Source organism: Onychostoma macrolepis, chromosome 02 (assembly GCF_012432095.1).
Source record: "Onychostoma macrolepis isolate SWU-2019 chromosome 02, ASM1243209v1, whole genome shotgun sequence".
Lineage (NCBI taxonomy): Eukaryota > Metazoa > Chordata > Actinopteri > Cypriniformes > Cyprinidae > Onychostoma > Onychostoma macrolepis.
Window position 1 is genome coordinate 2,647,604 of NC_081156.1, and position 15,062 is coordinate 2,662,665.

At 39.3% G+C, this 15,062-nt stretch overlaps 1 protein-coding gene across 3 annotated transcripts in view; it reads left to right on the top strand.

The window, feature by feature from the left end:
- mib1 (MIB E3 ubiquitin protein ligase 1) overlaps positions 1–14,679 on the top strand; it is a 63,060-nt gene extending 48,381 nt beyond the window's left edge. Inside the window, exons 14-22 of one of the 3 annotated variants that reach the window (XM_058745470.1) lie at positions 683–769; positions 1,310–1,468; positions 6,233–6,414; positions 6,603–6,792; positions 6,879–6,957; positions 10,120–10,239; positions 12,003–12,074; positions 12,473–12,573; positions 13,939–14,679. In XM_058745470.1, the coding sequence (XP_058601453.1) occupies positions 683–769; positions 1,310–1,468; positions 6,233–6,414; positions 6,603–6,792; positions 6,879–6,957; positions 10,120–10,239; positions 12,003–12,074; positions 12,473–12,573; positions 13,939–14,079 (1,131 nt within the window). In that variant the 3' untranslated portion in view covers positions 14,080–14,679. The remainder of the gene's footprint in view (positions 1–682; positions 770–1,309; positions 1,469–6,232; positions 6,415–6,602; positions 6,793–6,878; positions 6,958–10,119; positions 10,240–12,002; positions 12,075–12,472; positions 12,574–13,938) is intronic. The other 2 variants (XM_058745479.1, XM_058745488.1) reach the window with 2 other exon arrangements.
- Positions 14,680–15,062: the final 383 nt, after the last annotated feature.

A 15,062-nucleotide genomic window follows, 5' to 3' on the forward strand; every position in this document is an offset into this window, starting at 1 on the left:
GGGGCTAGTTTAATTCAATGCAAATAGGATGCAATGCATTGCAAGAACCCAGTGGTCTCGAGCTGAACTGTTTTAAACAGGCAGGATTCTTCTGTTCTGCATGTGCTAATTTGGCCAAAGTGGTTCAGCGCCTCACCTTCGCACACCACAGTACAGCATGACACTGTTGCTCAGCGTTATGTCGCGGCACAGTAACAATGTTATTGCAACATTCCAGCAGCGTTATGAGAATGCTGCGCTGGCTCAGTGCAGCCCTTTGTCAACTACCTGCCATGACGGAAGAGAGGGAGAGACAAAGAAAAGGTTCACACCAGCGACTTAAGCCTCAGCCTGCGAACCACTGTAGAGCTGCACTGCAGTAGTGCAGAGAGATGTTGCTATGGGGTTTCAGTCAGGGAATATCTGAATACAAATCACCATTAGCTCACATTTCCTAACACAACCTATGGGACTAGAAGGCATGCTCATGAGCAGCGATTTATCTTCAGTAGTTGAGGAGAGACACTGGTACTGACTTAACTGAACCTCAGTGAAAAAATGTTTTATTTTGGTATGTAAATAAATACCCACTATCACTTTTTTTGTTTTCCTTTTTAAGGCACTATATCATGTATCTATAAAAATGTAAATATCACAGTGGCTAAAGTTGAAAGCATTTATTCTTTCTCTTTGTGCTCCATAGGGAAGTGCCAATTTGGACGTACAGAACGTTAACCAGCAGACGGCACTGCACCTTGCTGTAGAACGTCAGCACACCCAGATAGTGCGAGTAAGTGTTTCTGTCTTCCCCTGTTTTTTTTTGTTTTTTTTCCATTTCCTTTCAATGTTTGACATCTACACCCCTCACCTAGTGTTTTGGCTTCCTACTCAACACAAGCGCATTGATGAAGCAATGTAGCTAAGTGCTCCAGCTAAAGATTTAAATGCATGGAGTTCTGCAGATTTATCCCCTCCAATTGAATTTATTTAGTCCTGGACTATGCCAGGAGAGGTATGGGAAGCGGGGGTGGAAAAGGGGAATCAGTGGTAGCTAAAGCACCATCTTGTGGTCACATAAGAGCATTGCAACTCTCCTCTTTTCAAAGCATCTGTATTGGCATAGTCTATTGAGAAGGATTAACCAAACAAACATGCTTATTGTGTCTAACACCTTACACTTTATCTTATTTTTTGTCATATAAATACATGATGAAATGTGACACATGCTTTAGATGTCATTGTTAGCTTGTTCATCTGCATCGGTGAGCATGATTAAGTCCTCCACTGCTGAGAACACACTGGTTAAATTCTGTCCTCTGTTTGTGTCCAGCTCTTGGTGCGAGCTGAAGCAAAGTTGGACGTGCAAGACAAGGACGGAGACACACCACTGCACGAGGCTCTGCGTCACCACACTCTGTCCCAGCTGCGCCAACTTCAGGACATGCAGGACGTCAGCAAAGTGGAGCCCTGGGAGCCCTCCAAAAACACAGTATGTACAGAGAAGTATATAAACGGTACAAGTGTTCTCAATAAAAGCTTTAGGTTAACAATGTCATGTAGTAAACACTTTCAGTGCAGTGTTCTTGATTAGAAGTGGCAAATACTGAAAGCTGTTTGCTAGTTTAAATTAATTTATTTATTAAAGCATACATGACAAAATATTACAGATATAGCACCCTATAAGTTTTATTTTTCTCAAATTCCGTTGTTTTCGATTTTTCCGTTGTTTCTGGATTCCGTTAATGTTTAAATTTAATTTCAATAATGTCTGCGGTAGGTCTGATTAAGTGAAATAATACAACTTATAAAATGTAACAATTTATTAGAAATTTAACAATTTATTAGAAGTTTACCAGAAATCATATTTTTAGAGCGCTGTGACACACAAACCATGCAGACTTTATATTTAAATACTCTTTCTGCATTTTAATGTTCACAGACACTAGTCCAAATCATGAAAGTGTACTGCCCTACTTTTTATTCTTTCAAAATTTGCCAAATTTTGTCATTCCATGTTATACTGTAAAGTACGTTTTTATGATTTAACGTCGCGATTCTCTCCAGATTTTTTGCATCACGGAAATCATAAGACCCTACAGATACATTTTGTTGCTCTGTGCATCTCTGCGGTTTAAGCATCCTGAAGGAAACATCCAACTACTGTTCCGTGCAATGAACATTCATAATTTTATGAAACATGATTTACTCAGAGACATAAGGAGCATTAACCATATTCCAAACCACCTTTTCAAGCGAACTTGATTGCGATTTCCTGAATTTGCGAAATCGCTTTCACACAACCCAAACAACCGAACGTTTGTCAAAAAATGACACAGATCCCAAAAAAGAGCTCTAAGTAACAAGTAGTAAAACATTGAGACAGTGTGGATACTCTGCAACTGTAAGTGCTTTTCTCAGGCTTGTCCCTGTGTTAACAATGATAGATGGTACTCTGCTATAAGAGCCATTTCCCTGCTGTCACATGAGTAACCGGCCCAATGAGCCACAGTTCCACTGCAGTCCAGTGTCCTATATACTACACAATCCTTCAGGTGAGACATTCTCCGCTGATTATCCCATCGCCTTTCTTGGGATTGCATATATTTGTGGAAAATTGAGTGGCAGGAGAGAAAGCAGAAAGAAGACAGCTTTGGTAGACAGCAGCTTAATCAAGACATTTACAATCAAATTACCCAGCCTATGAACTCTATCAGAGCAGATTTAAAATACAATGAATACCTAAATGATCCCAAATGTGACACAGTATAGAGAGTGAACACTTCATACTGAACTGTGTGGCTAGATTTCATGTGATTGGTCTTGAGGCTGATTTATAATCGACGTGTCCACTTAATTTCTAGCAATTATCGTCAATTTGATTGCACATATACTATTTAAACTAAACTGAGTTAGACAATGACATCTCTGAATAATAATGAAATGCCTTTAACTGAAAATTTAGTGTTTAATCTTGTACATTACTGACACTCTATCCTGCAATTTGATACTGTTAAGTGCTTTGACACAATCTGTATTGTTAAAAGCGCTATATAAATAAAGGTGACTTGACAAGTTCGCTTGGGTGCGCGCGGGAAATATGACGTCATAGCGGTATTGGCAGAAGTTCACTTTGAGTCCGCATGACCTCATTTCGCGTGGAGGTGTGCACAGCATTTTTTGTAATTTTCCACGCAGCTCCGCTTCCCAAGATGCACGGCTTCAGGGTGACTAGCCGAACATGCACGTCTGTGTGAAACAGAAGCAGTTTGATGTGAAGTTGAAAACATTGCATAGTTTGTCCAAGACTTTTTAGTTGAAGTATGTTTTATTTTTGTGTAAAAATAGAATTAGAATTCATTTAGTTACTATTTGTACACTATTTGCTTAAAGTTTGATGCAAAATAAACCCAGAAGTTTAAGATTGTTAATCCGTTTGTGCATAAAGAAATTATTAATTCATCAACTCCATCCATCATGCGAGAAGTCTCTGGATCGCAAATGACGACTTCTCACCGGTAAATAAAAAATTATTTAATTGTTAGCTACTTTTTCCTCTCAAGAACACAAAACAACTTCTACCTCATTTACAATAAAATCTGACTAAAATTTTCAGACAAAAAAAATGTGACCAGTAGGGTTGTGCTGATAGACACAGATAGATAGTCATAGATATCGCCTGTGGCTGATGCCTTTGATGATAGCATGATGATGATGATGATTATTATTATTATTATTATTATTATCAGGCTTGTAATACTATCTAATTAATATTAGGGCTTATTTGTTCCATTATATTTCTTTTTCCACATTTTTACAGTGTTGCACGTTATAACCAATCACATACAGTTATGCTGAGCTTATGAATGCAATGGCCAATCAGAGGCGTTCAGATGAGTCATTGCTGAAACGGTGGAGTTTAGTTGTTCAGCGTGCACTTGCTGACTGAATTCTGCAATTCTAAAAACATTATCCCACTTTTAGCCTTATGCTGGATTTGGTTCACTTTCTGGCAATGAAACCAAGTAAATAAATAATTAAATAAATTAGCGCGATAGTATTGTGTATCAGCGATCTCAAAGGCTGATGATAGGAGGATATGAAAATTGAGCATATCCCCCAACACTAGTGACCAGTAAATGTAATCTATGACTAAGTTTTGTCTGAGGAACAGACTGAATCTGACTGATAATTTCACTTTCAGTTGAGCTGTTAACTACTGTGTAGAGATCATAAATCAGATCAACAGATTCACAGAAAATATAACTGAACCAATTAACTGTAAACATTTCAAAAGAATGTTTTAGTGAAGAACAATAGACCTTTTAAATAATCCTTTTATGCTACTTCTGTGCTCGTTTTAAAGCTTGAAACATCCAGCCCCTATTATTTAATATCCAATTTTGTGTTCCAAGGAAGATATAATTTAGTTTTTAGGTAGTTTATTTTGATTTGGGATGTCTTTGTATGTTTAAAAAGATCATAAAAATGAGGGATGAGGGTATATATGTAAACCCTTCAAACAGGGTAAAGTTAATGGATCACATCAGAACAACTGATCTGCAGGTTTTATACTTGAATTCTTCCATCAGTGCCATTGTTTCTTAGGTGTTTCACAGCACTTATCTGTGACCTCCCATCCCCACAGCCTTTCTTTATCTTCATTAACACATTATGCTATCAATATACTCTGGATCAACTGTCAGAAACTCTCACCATAACGTCTGACACCAGACAGACTGACGATGCCAGTCCCGTGCACCCTATCTTTTACAGCCTTTGTAGCTCCTCTTACGCCTGACCCCAGTCCTGCCAGTTCACATCATCACCTCTCCACGACTGTCGTAAATCAAGCGTTGTGTGACGTGAGGCTGCTTCCAGGCCAGCAGTCAGCCATTTATTAACACAAACAGTGTGACAAATCTCTCTCCCTATCAAGCCATCACACTTACCACATGCAGCAGATGGAGAGTTGGGCCATCCATTTAAAACACTCCACTGAAGTAATCAGTATGCCGAGATCTGCCCACTTTCATTAGCTCAATATGGTCTATAGCATTTCATCACTCCAGATTAATCTGTTAAACCAACATTACATCATGGACATGAATGGGGCTCTTGTTTCTTTACGCAGAAGTCAATTAATTATTATTTTAGTCGTGTTTATTAAGACAAGCATCACTGTTAATGTTGCTTATATCGCTTAACAGTGATTTTCGGTTAAGTGGGTTCATTTTGTTTTTTATCTGGAAAATGATAACTCAGAGAAACCCTGAACATGGAATTAGAAATGTAGGAATTTGTGCAATCAGTAGTTTCCTACCAAGGCTAAATAGTTCCCTGTGCAGTTTTCGCTGGTGTTCAAGTTGGTCCTGCAAATTCGTCATGCTGACCAACAGAAAGCACCTTTGAAAGGGACATCACTATTTTATTGGGTTGTTCCAAACCCATTAGACTTCCATTCATCTTCAACACAAATTAGCGAGATTTCTGTCCCTCCATTGAAAGTCTTAGGTAACCAAAACTTAAGACTTAGTAAACGGAATCATATGACTCAAGCTGTTTAATCAAAGTCTTCTGAAGAGACATGATTGCTTTTGAGCTCATGGGAACCAATAGGGTTTGTCCTCTCATGTCTCGCAAGCAACCAAGTAGATTTGTTGTTGCATGTAAAGCAAGTAGTACCATATTTGATGAGCTCTATGTATGTGCATTGATCAGTGTTTTTATGTGAATAAAGGCCTAAATGAAATCCGTTCATCATATAAAGCAATCATGTCTCTTCAGAAGACCTGGATTAAACCGCTCAATTCATACAGATTATGTTTACTATGTCTTTAACATTTCGAAGCATCAAAGTTTTGGTTGCGTAGGCTTTCAGTGGAGGGGCATAAATCCCTGAGGATTCAATCAAAATATTTCATTCAGTGATGAAACGAAAACAGTGTGTTAAGTAGAAATCAAACGCTTTCATTAGAAACAGTAGTGGTCTGCTCATAGGAGCTATTTTAACTAGTCCTATGTATAGTTAAGTAAGTTAGTTTGTATTTTCATAGGCCTTAGAAATAGATAAGGATAATAGATAGAATATAGAATTCTCTCTGAAGAGATTTTTATTTATTTTTTGTAGGCTGCACTGTTCTCATTTTAATTGCGTAGTTTAATTAATTAAACTTCAACATGGGTAATTGTGCCTTTAATAGATAAGCTGTATTAATCTGCTGTATTTGACTCTGTTTGTGGTGAATCTTCACAGTTAATTATGGGACTGGGCACTCAGGGGGCTGAGAAGAAGAGTGCAGCTTCTATTGCTTGCTTCCTGGCGGCCAATGGAGCTGACCTCACCATCCGTAACAAGAAGGGCCAGTCTCCTCTGGACCTGTGCCCCGACCCCAGTCTCTGCAAGGCCCTTGCTAAATGCCACAAAGAGAAGACTAGGTATGCACATCTGCCCAAACAGTAGGGCATCTATTCAAGCTTGCACTACAAACATTTAAAATTGACTTCATGATGTGTTTCCTGCTATTCATTAATTATTAATTTTGCTATTCATCCTTTAATCCATCTGCACTGTATATCTCAATCAATGTTTTTGTTCTCTCTCCATCTTCCTCTCTTGTCCTCAGTGGGCAGGTTGGCTCCCGTAGCCCGTCTCTAAACAGTAATAACGAGACTCTTGAGGAATGCATGGTGTGCTCGGATATGAAAAGAGACACGCTTTTTGGCCCCTGCGGTCATATCGCTACCTGCTCTCTCTGCTCGCCTCGTGTCAAGAAGTGTCTCATTTGTAAGGAACAGGTCCAGTCCAGAACCAAGGTCCAGAAACCCACCTCACTAGTTTCATTGTGCATGCATATATTCTCATGTGCCGTAGTTAGCCCTTCTCTTTTTCTCACCCACAGATTGAGGAGTGTGTGGTTTGCTCTGATAAAAAGGCAGCTGTGCTTTTCCAACCCTGTGGTCACATGTGTGCCTGTGAGAGTAAGTCAGCTTGCTTTCTTCTCCCACACCACACCTCTTCTCTCATCGCCCCATGTGATTGTCTCTCATCCAGAAAAAAAAGCTTTTTCTGTCATCTAGCTTGTATGAATATCACACATCACATGACTGTGATACAGATACTGACATTTAGGTGTTCACATACCGGATGAGCATAAAATATGGGTGAATCTCTCAAAACTCATCTAGAACACGCCCTGGTCTTATTTCACTCCATAGGACCATAGGACCATTTTATTAATTGCGAGAATATTTTTTTGACATTCAAGCACAATTTCCTCCACAATTATAATTTTTGTAATGCGACATCTAATTTTTATTACTCAAAATGAATATTTAAAAAGCTTTTTTCAGATATATTCATAAATGATGGTAGTATTTGTTACCATTTGTATACTGTCTTTGATGTTAGTTTTTTTTTTTAAATCATTGTATTTTTAAGAAAATTGTCTGAATGCATTACAGTATTGACAGTTTAGGGTTAAAATGCACTTGTCATGCATGTCACAATGCAAAAAAAGTTAACTAAAAGTAGGCTTTTTCGGTATACAAAATATAATATCTTGTGTTATTGTGTCCTATTAGTTTTGGAGCGAATTAGAACATGGACAAGTGCTTTACAAATTTGAGATTCACTTTTACCTTGGGTTAGTGTGTTTTTTTTTGTTTGTTTGTTTTTTTTAATCAAAGGTCAATTTTAAAAGTCTATATCTTTATTTTTTTCTCACCACAAATAGAGCCGTGGTAGCTGGCATGATGTTAAACTATAAACAAACACACTCTACCTTGGGAAAATCCAACAAAAAATGAAGCACATCACTGTGATGAAATGTCTTCGAGAGGTTAGGTTGAAGCTCAGTGAATTGTTTGCTCTCAGCTAACATCCCTCCTACCAGATCCCCTGAGTTTCATTCTCTCTATTTTATCATTTATCACATGTCAGTAAGACCCTCCCTTTCAGTTTGGTTTTATTGCTATTTTTCTGCCTTAACCTCAAACTGCAACCTCCTGTTATATGGGTATTTACTTCATTTTCTGACTATTTAACAAGCTAACTTAACCCTATAACACCTGGCATATGAAATAATAGTCTGGTATTATTGAATGGAACTGGTAATTGAACCAGTAAACAGTTGAGCTTTTAAATATTTTCTAAGAAGTTTGCATATGTGCATTTGAGTATAATTTTGAGTATAATGGCTTTTACGGCTCATATAGTAAAATATATGAGAATATTGAGGTCATATGAGGCAAAAATACCTCAGATTACAGAAGGCATGTAGTAGATTGTGTGCAACAGTTATTTCAAAGTTTTGATCTTGTTGAAAATGTGGAGGCCTTCGTTTCAAATATAGTGTGTGTGTATATGTATGTATGTGTGTATATATATATATATATATATATATATACCGTGAGGAAAATAAGTATTTGAACACCCTGCTATTTTGCAAGTTCTCCCACTTAGAAATCATGGAGGGGTCTGAAATTGTCATCGTAGGTGCATGTCCACTGTGAGAGACATAATCTAAAAAAAAAATATCCAGAAATCACAATGTATGATTTTTTTAACTATTTATTTGTATGATACAGCTGCAAATAAGTATTTGAACATCTGTCTATCAGCTAGAATTCTGACCCTCAAAGACCTGTTAGTCTGCCTTTAAAATGTCCACCTCCACTCCATTTATTATCCTAAATTAGATGCACCTGTTTGAGGTCGTTAGCTGCATAAAGACACCTGTCCACCCCATACAATCAGTAAGAATCCAACTACTAACATGGCCAAGACCAAAGAGCTGTCCAAAGACACTAGAGACAAAATTGTACACCTCCACAAGGCTGGAAAGGGCCACAGGGAAATTGCCAAGCAGCTTGGTGAAAAAAGGTCCACTGTTGGAGCAATCATTAGAAAATGGAAGAAGCTAAACATGACTGTCAATCTCCCTCGGACTGGGGCTCCATGCAAGATCTCACCTCGTGGGGTCTCAATGATCCTAAGAAAGGTGAGAAATCAGCCCAGAACTACGGGAGGAGCTGGTCAATGACCTGAAAAGAGCTGGGACCACCGTTTCCAAGGTTACTGTTGGTAATACACTAAGACGTCATGGTTTGAAATCATGCATGGCACGGAAGGTTCCCCTGCTTAAACCAGCACATGTCCAGGCCCGACTTAAGTTTGCCAATGACCATTTGGATGATCCAGAGGAGTCATGGGAGAAAGTCATGTGGTCAGATGAGACCAAAATAGAACTTTTGGTCATAATTCCACTAAACGTGTTTGGAGGAAGAAGAATGATGAGTACCATCCCAAGAACACCATCCCTACTGTGAAGCATGGGGTGGTAGCATCATGCTTTGGGGTGTTTTTCTGCACATGGGACAGGCGACTGCACTGTATTAAGGAGAGGATGACCGGGGCCATGTATTGCGAGATTTTGGGGAACAACCTCCTTCCCTCAGTTAGAGCATTGAAGATGGGTCGAGGCTGGGTCTTCCAACATGACAATGACCAAGCACACAGCCAGGATAACCAAGGAGTGGCTCTGTAAGAAGCATATCAAGGTTCTGGCGTGGCCTAGCCAGTCTCAGACCTAAACCCAATAGAGAATCTTTGGAGGAGCTCAAACTCCGTGTTTCTCAGCGACAGGCCAGAAACCTGACTGATCTAGAGAAGATCTGTGTGGAGGAGTGGGCCAAAATCCCTCCTGCAGTGTGTGCAAACCTGGTGAAAAACTACAGGAAACGTTTGACCTCTGTAATTGCAAACAAAGGCTACTGTACCAAATATTAACATTGATTTTCTCAGGTGTTCAAATACTTATTTGCAGCTGTATCATACAAATAAATAGTTAAAAATCATACATTGTGATTTCTGGATTTTTTTTTAGATTATGTCTCTCACAGTGGACATGCACCTACGATGACAATTTCAGACCTCTCCATGATTTCTAAGTGGGAGAACTTGCAAAATAGCAGGGTGTTCAAATACTTATTTTCCTCACTGTATGTATATATATATATATATATATATATATATATGTATATGTGTGTGTGTGTGTATATGTATGCGTGTATGTATATACATATATAGGAGACAGATATAGGATTAGAAGCTAACCCTGTACTTTGTGTGTGTTCCTGCAGACTGTGCCAGCCTGATGAAAAAGTGTGTACAGTGTCGCGCCGTGGTGGAGCGCCGCACTCCCTTCGTTTTGTGCTGTGGAGGGAAAGGTATGGAGGATGCCACTGATGATGAGGACCTTAGTGAGTGAACTTCCACACGTTCCCGTTTTTTATTTCTCTTTCCTCTCTGCCTTGGTTCTCATGTCTCTCATGTTTAATATTTATGTTGGCTTTAGTTGGTGCTTCTCTGTTTCTATTGCCCACGCACTTTTTTTCTCCCCATTGTTATGACTAATCTGTTATTTCCCAAATGTGTTTTCATGACTCAAATCAGACATGTAGCCCCTCCTCTTAATGCATAATATCAACACCCTGGAATGAGCTTTGTAACTGCTCTGGAATGTCTTCGTAACATGCCCTACAAGTTATAAGGATTTTTAGGAAGTCACTCCACGCAGACGAGTGAAAATGAATCCCCCGAATTCATTTTTCACAGAACACATCGAATATTTCTATAATTGGACACGTTAAAGGGGCTATCCAAGATTTATTTTAGTCCCATCTTATTTTGAGTTGTGATTCACCACTCTTTGTTGCAACATCGTTCCTTTTGTATGTGATCATGACACTGCCCATGTTCTTTATGTTGGTTTAGTTTGAGTTCAAAGGGATACTGGTGTAAGTTCACTTTTTTTACAGTGTTTATTTATAGAGAGGAGGATCTGTTTCTTTTTAGCCTCGCTTAGATGTCTAACACATCCATCCATGCTGACATCTCTGCTGACCTACAGACATGCTGATCCACACAAGCACGCACACACACACACACACACAGTCCAGTCAACAGAGGAATGTAGCCTTTAGCTCTTATCTCGGTCTGTCTTTAGTGCCTGAGCTCTGTTTGTTGTAAGGCGCCACTTTTCCACACACACAAAACCAAAGCAGCATCCCATATAGACCTAACACACTCCCCCCTTCTCCATGTAGATGGAGCAATGAGAGAGAAATGCCACCATAGATGGGATTCTCTTCTGCTTCAGTCACTTTAAAGACTAGAGCGCTTTAGTCCCCACATACAAGAGGCTCCTCACTCTAAAAGAGGACGTGATAAACTGGCATCTGAAGGCTGTGGCCCATCACGTGGGCCTAGAACTTAATTTCCACTAAGAAGAACCTGAATATGAACACAGGAAACATCCACTAATGATGCTGTCAGACAGATTCTACATCATTTTTGGAAAATAAGATTGGGGGACTGTTAAATGACCTAGTGGAAATGATCCAGTCTTGTTAGCAGACCCCTGAAGCCAAGAAATGTCTCTCACTATGCCGCCATAAATTTCCCCTTTAGTGAATATCCATCTAATTTTTTCCCAACTTGTCGGGCTTAAAATTAACCAGTCTGTCTTCTTCTTTCATACTAATCCATCATAAAAATCTTCATTTCAGGCCTCTCAACACTTGCGGCCTCTAAAACCTTTTTGCTGTAAATGATTTTTTTTTTTTTTTTCACTGAATGAAAACCGTAAAATGAGTGATGCACGATATATTGATACCATATTGCTTATTGGCTGTTATTGGAGATGTTTAAATTTCAAAATTGTATATAGTAATAGATGTATTTGTGGGCTTACTAATATCAGCCAGAATTGTAATATCAGTGCATCCCTTCTTAAAATCTTTAGTTTATAATAGTGACTGTCGTCACTTCCGCAGCCGTAAATGATGGATACCTTGATGAACACACAACAGCTGTGTCAAAAACTTACATTAACTTGCTCTTCCCTTTGCTCCCTCTAAAGAACATTTATAACTAGAGAACGCTGCAGGCCTGGCTGGATTGGCCCCCGAGCCAACAGCAGGGGTGCATGCATTACATAACACTGTGACTGGTTGCTTCTCAGCAGGGGGCTCTAACTCAATGGCAGGGGGATCGCAGGATCTTCTCCAGCCCAACAATCTGGCACTAAGTTGGTGTAAGTATTCTATTCCTCACCCCAAGTTCTTCCTGCCACAACTCCTTCCTGCTCCTTTGGGCTCTCAGTCCATATCTCCACCCCAGCATACGTCATTCTCTCTGGCCTGCACTACACGAATAGGAGAGGCCGTCAAGTGGGACCATAGGCCTGCTTGCGGCCTGCTGCGATTCAGTGCTGTGGGTTGCTCCCGCACCAGGGTGCCACATATAAACCATGTAAAGTGCCAGAACAGGCATAGAGCTTTTAGAATCAAGTAATTCCTCTGTAAATATTTGACAAGTTAGAAGGCCCTGGGATCTGCAAATGCTGAGGCCCAGGGCTCCAAGTTCACCATCTGCATGACTGGCTATTGAACCTCTGATACTTTTCTCAGTTGTCTCTGCTTTGCCTTTCAGCCAGCGGAAATATCCCAGCCTTGCAGAGGGACAAAGACAACACTAATGTCAATGCAGATGTACAGAAGTTACAACAGCAGCTGCAGGATATCAAAGAGCAGGTGAGCATTGCAGTTTATAGTAGGAGTGTAACAATTGCAACTAGTGTAACAAATTCTGTCAATGCGTTTGCATCGATATTGAAATGTGAATTTTAAGTGAATCAAATTTTTGGTCAATAATTATTAAAAATGCTAAAAAGGGAATGAATCGCATTTTTGTAATGTTTTCTTCAATATTGTAAAATATTTGAACATTAGTAACATGCACAAATTAATGGAGATGAGTGCAACGTCAATTCAGAATTACTGTGTTGACAAGTATCATGTCATCGGTTATGTCTTAAGAGAACATAAATGTGCATTAGGTCTTAAAGTGACAGCAGCCTAATATACCTGCTGCTGCCTACTGTATGTTCTTAACATTAAAGGAGGGGTAAGTGATTTCTGGTAGCCAATGTTGATATTTGAAATCACCAAAACAAACACGCCCCTACCCCAAAAAGGTCTCACCCCTATTTTGATAGCTCCGCCCCACACATACGTACGGCAATGATTAGTTCTGTGAAACAAAGCAAAACCAATGTTACTCACGTATCGAGAAGAAACAAAGCAACCTCGGCATCTGATCGCATGCCTTCCTGTTCCTTCAGTTCTCTCCAGTGCTGGAAAGCTGACCTGATATTTACACTGGTCCTACTTATTGTAACACCGTGTCTACACTGGACGTGAGCGGCGAGGTGCGACAAAATACTATAGAACTCATTATAACCACTAATAATGCTGTCTACACTGGATCCCGTGAGTAAACTGATCATATGATTTTCAACGGTCGCTTTGTTGCGTCCAGTGTAGTCAGACTTTAGCTGGCGCAACATGACAACTGTCGCGTCCGGTGTAGACGCGTGTAAGCCTTCTTTTGTTCCACAGACATTTTCCTCTTTTGTTTTTTATTCGCCATCTCTATCTTTCTGTCATCGCTCGGCTAATGTCCGTCCTGTGCACCGAGCGCTTTCCCCCGCATCATGAGTAGACACGCCCCTTACTGCTGATTGGCTACAAGTTTGTTTTGGTACTCAACTCGTTTTCTAAAGCGTTTTTGAAAAAATACATACCCCACCTTTAATCAAACAACAAAAGACAATCAACTGCTCTTTAATAAGAATCAGTGGTAATTTAATTGATTACAGTGAAGGCCATTCAGTGTTTTATTTCCATAGTATCTCATATTTCAATAATACTATTAGACTGACTTATTAAATTAAAATGTTCTGAATTTGCTAAAATTGTTCTTGAATTGAATAGAAAACCTATGAATCAAATCGATTCACTGTCTTACCAAAGATTCTAACCCCTAATTCTAATAGTTTTCTGCATATGCAATTTTATGCAGTAATCGCTCATTTAACATGTTTGCCTTCCACTCAGACTATGTGCCCCGTGTGTCTGGATCGCCTAAAGAATATGATCTTCATGTGTGGTCATGGCACTTGTCAGCTCTGTGGAGACAGAATGAGCGAGTGCCCCATCTGCCGCAAGGCCATCGAACGTCGAATCCTACTTTACTAGAGCGCCGGGCCATGACAACATCCCTGTTTTCCAGCCACAGAGCGTGCTGCTGCTCTCATAAGCACCTTTCCTGTATCCGCAAGGCTCTCTGTGTCCACGCTAAGCTAAGAGTCATCAGTGTTGCATCATCTTTATTTTATCTTTTAGGCTCGATATTTGTTCAGTTAACTTCAGTTTTCTGTTTGCTTGGATTATGTTCAGCAAGAGGAGGAAGAATCTTGCTTAACTACTTCATCTTGCCATTTTGTTCATGCAAGTGCCCACTTTTTTTCTGCCACGAGCAGTTCAGCAACACCTATAAGACATGAACTGACACTGTCAGGGTCTGCTGTTTCATCTTTTATTATGTCAGTGTATTATGCTCATATATCCTAATGCAAACAATTGTATCTACAGTATCTGTGTAGGTCATGATACAGCATGGTGAAATGTAGAACATGACTGAACTCTGTCCCACTGAATCTTTGGAAATTTGTCTCATTCTGTGTGACGTAGCATTCATTTTTAAATGATGTGTAAATGTAAAGCATCTGCATTTACTGGCGGAAGAAAGTTTGTCGTGCTCAAACAGTGAAATAAAACATTCACCTTTTAGCAGTACTGTTAGTATAACATTGCATGTTCCTCTCTTGAATTGCTGCTGTACTACAGTATATACACAGAGTATTATTGTGACACCCATGTTGATGATCGGCTCATCACCTGATCAATGCAGGAAAGCGCATATTTCCATGCAACTGATCCTTGTTGTCTTTAAAAGGATATTCATTTACTATACAACCATCATTATTGGATTGTTCTCCAGCAGTCCTACTTTATGCACCATATTGTCTTGCCAGATATTTAATACAAAAAAAGATTTGAATAGAAATTGCTGGTCTTATGCTATTGTTCCAAAAACATGAAAAACATTTCATTACGTTTTCGGAATAAGGTGCTGTTTATCTTTACCTTACTAGTTAATGTATTTTTACCTTTTTCTT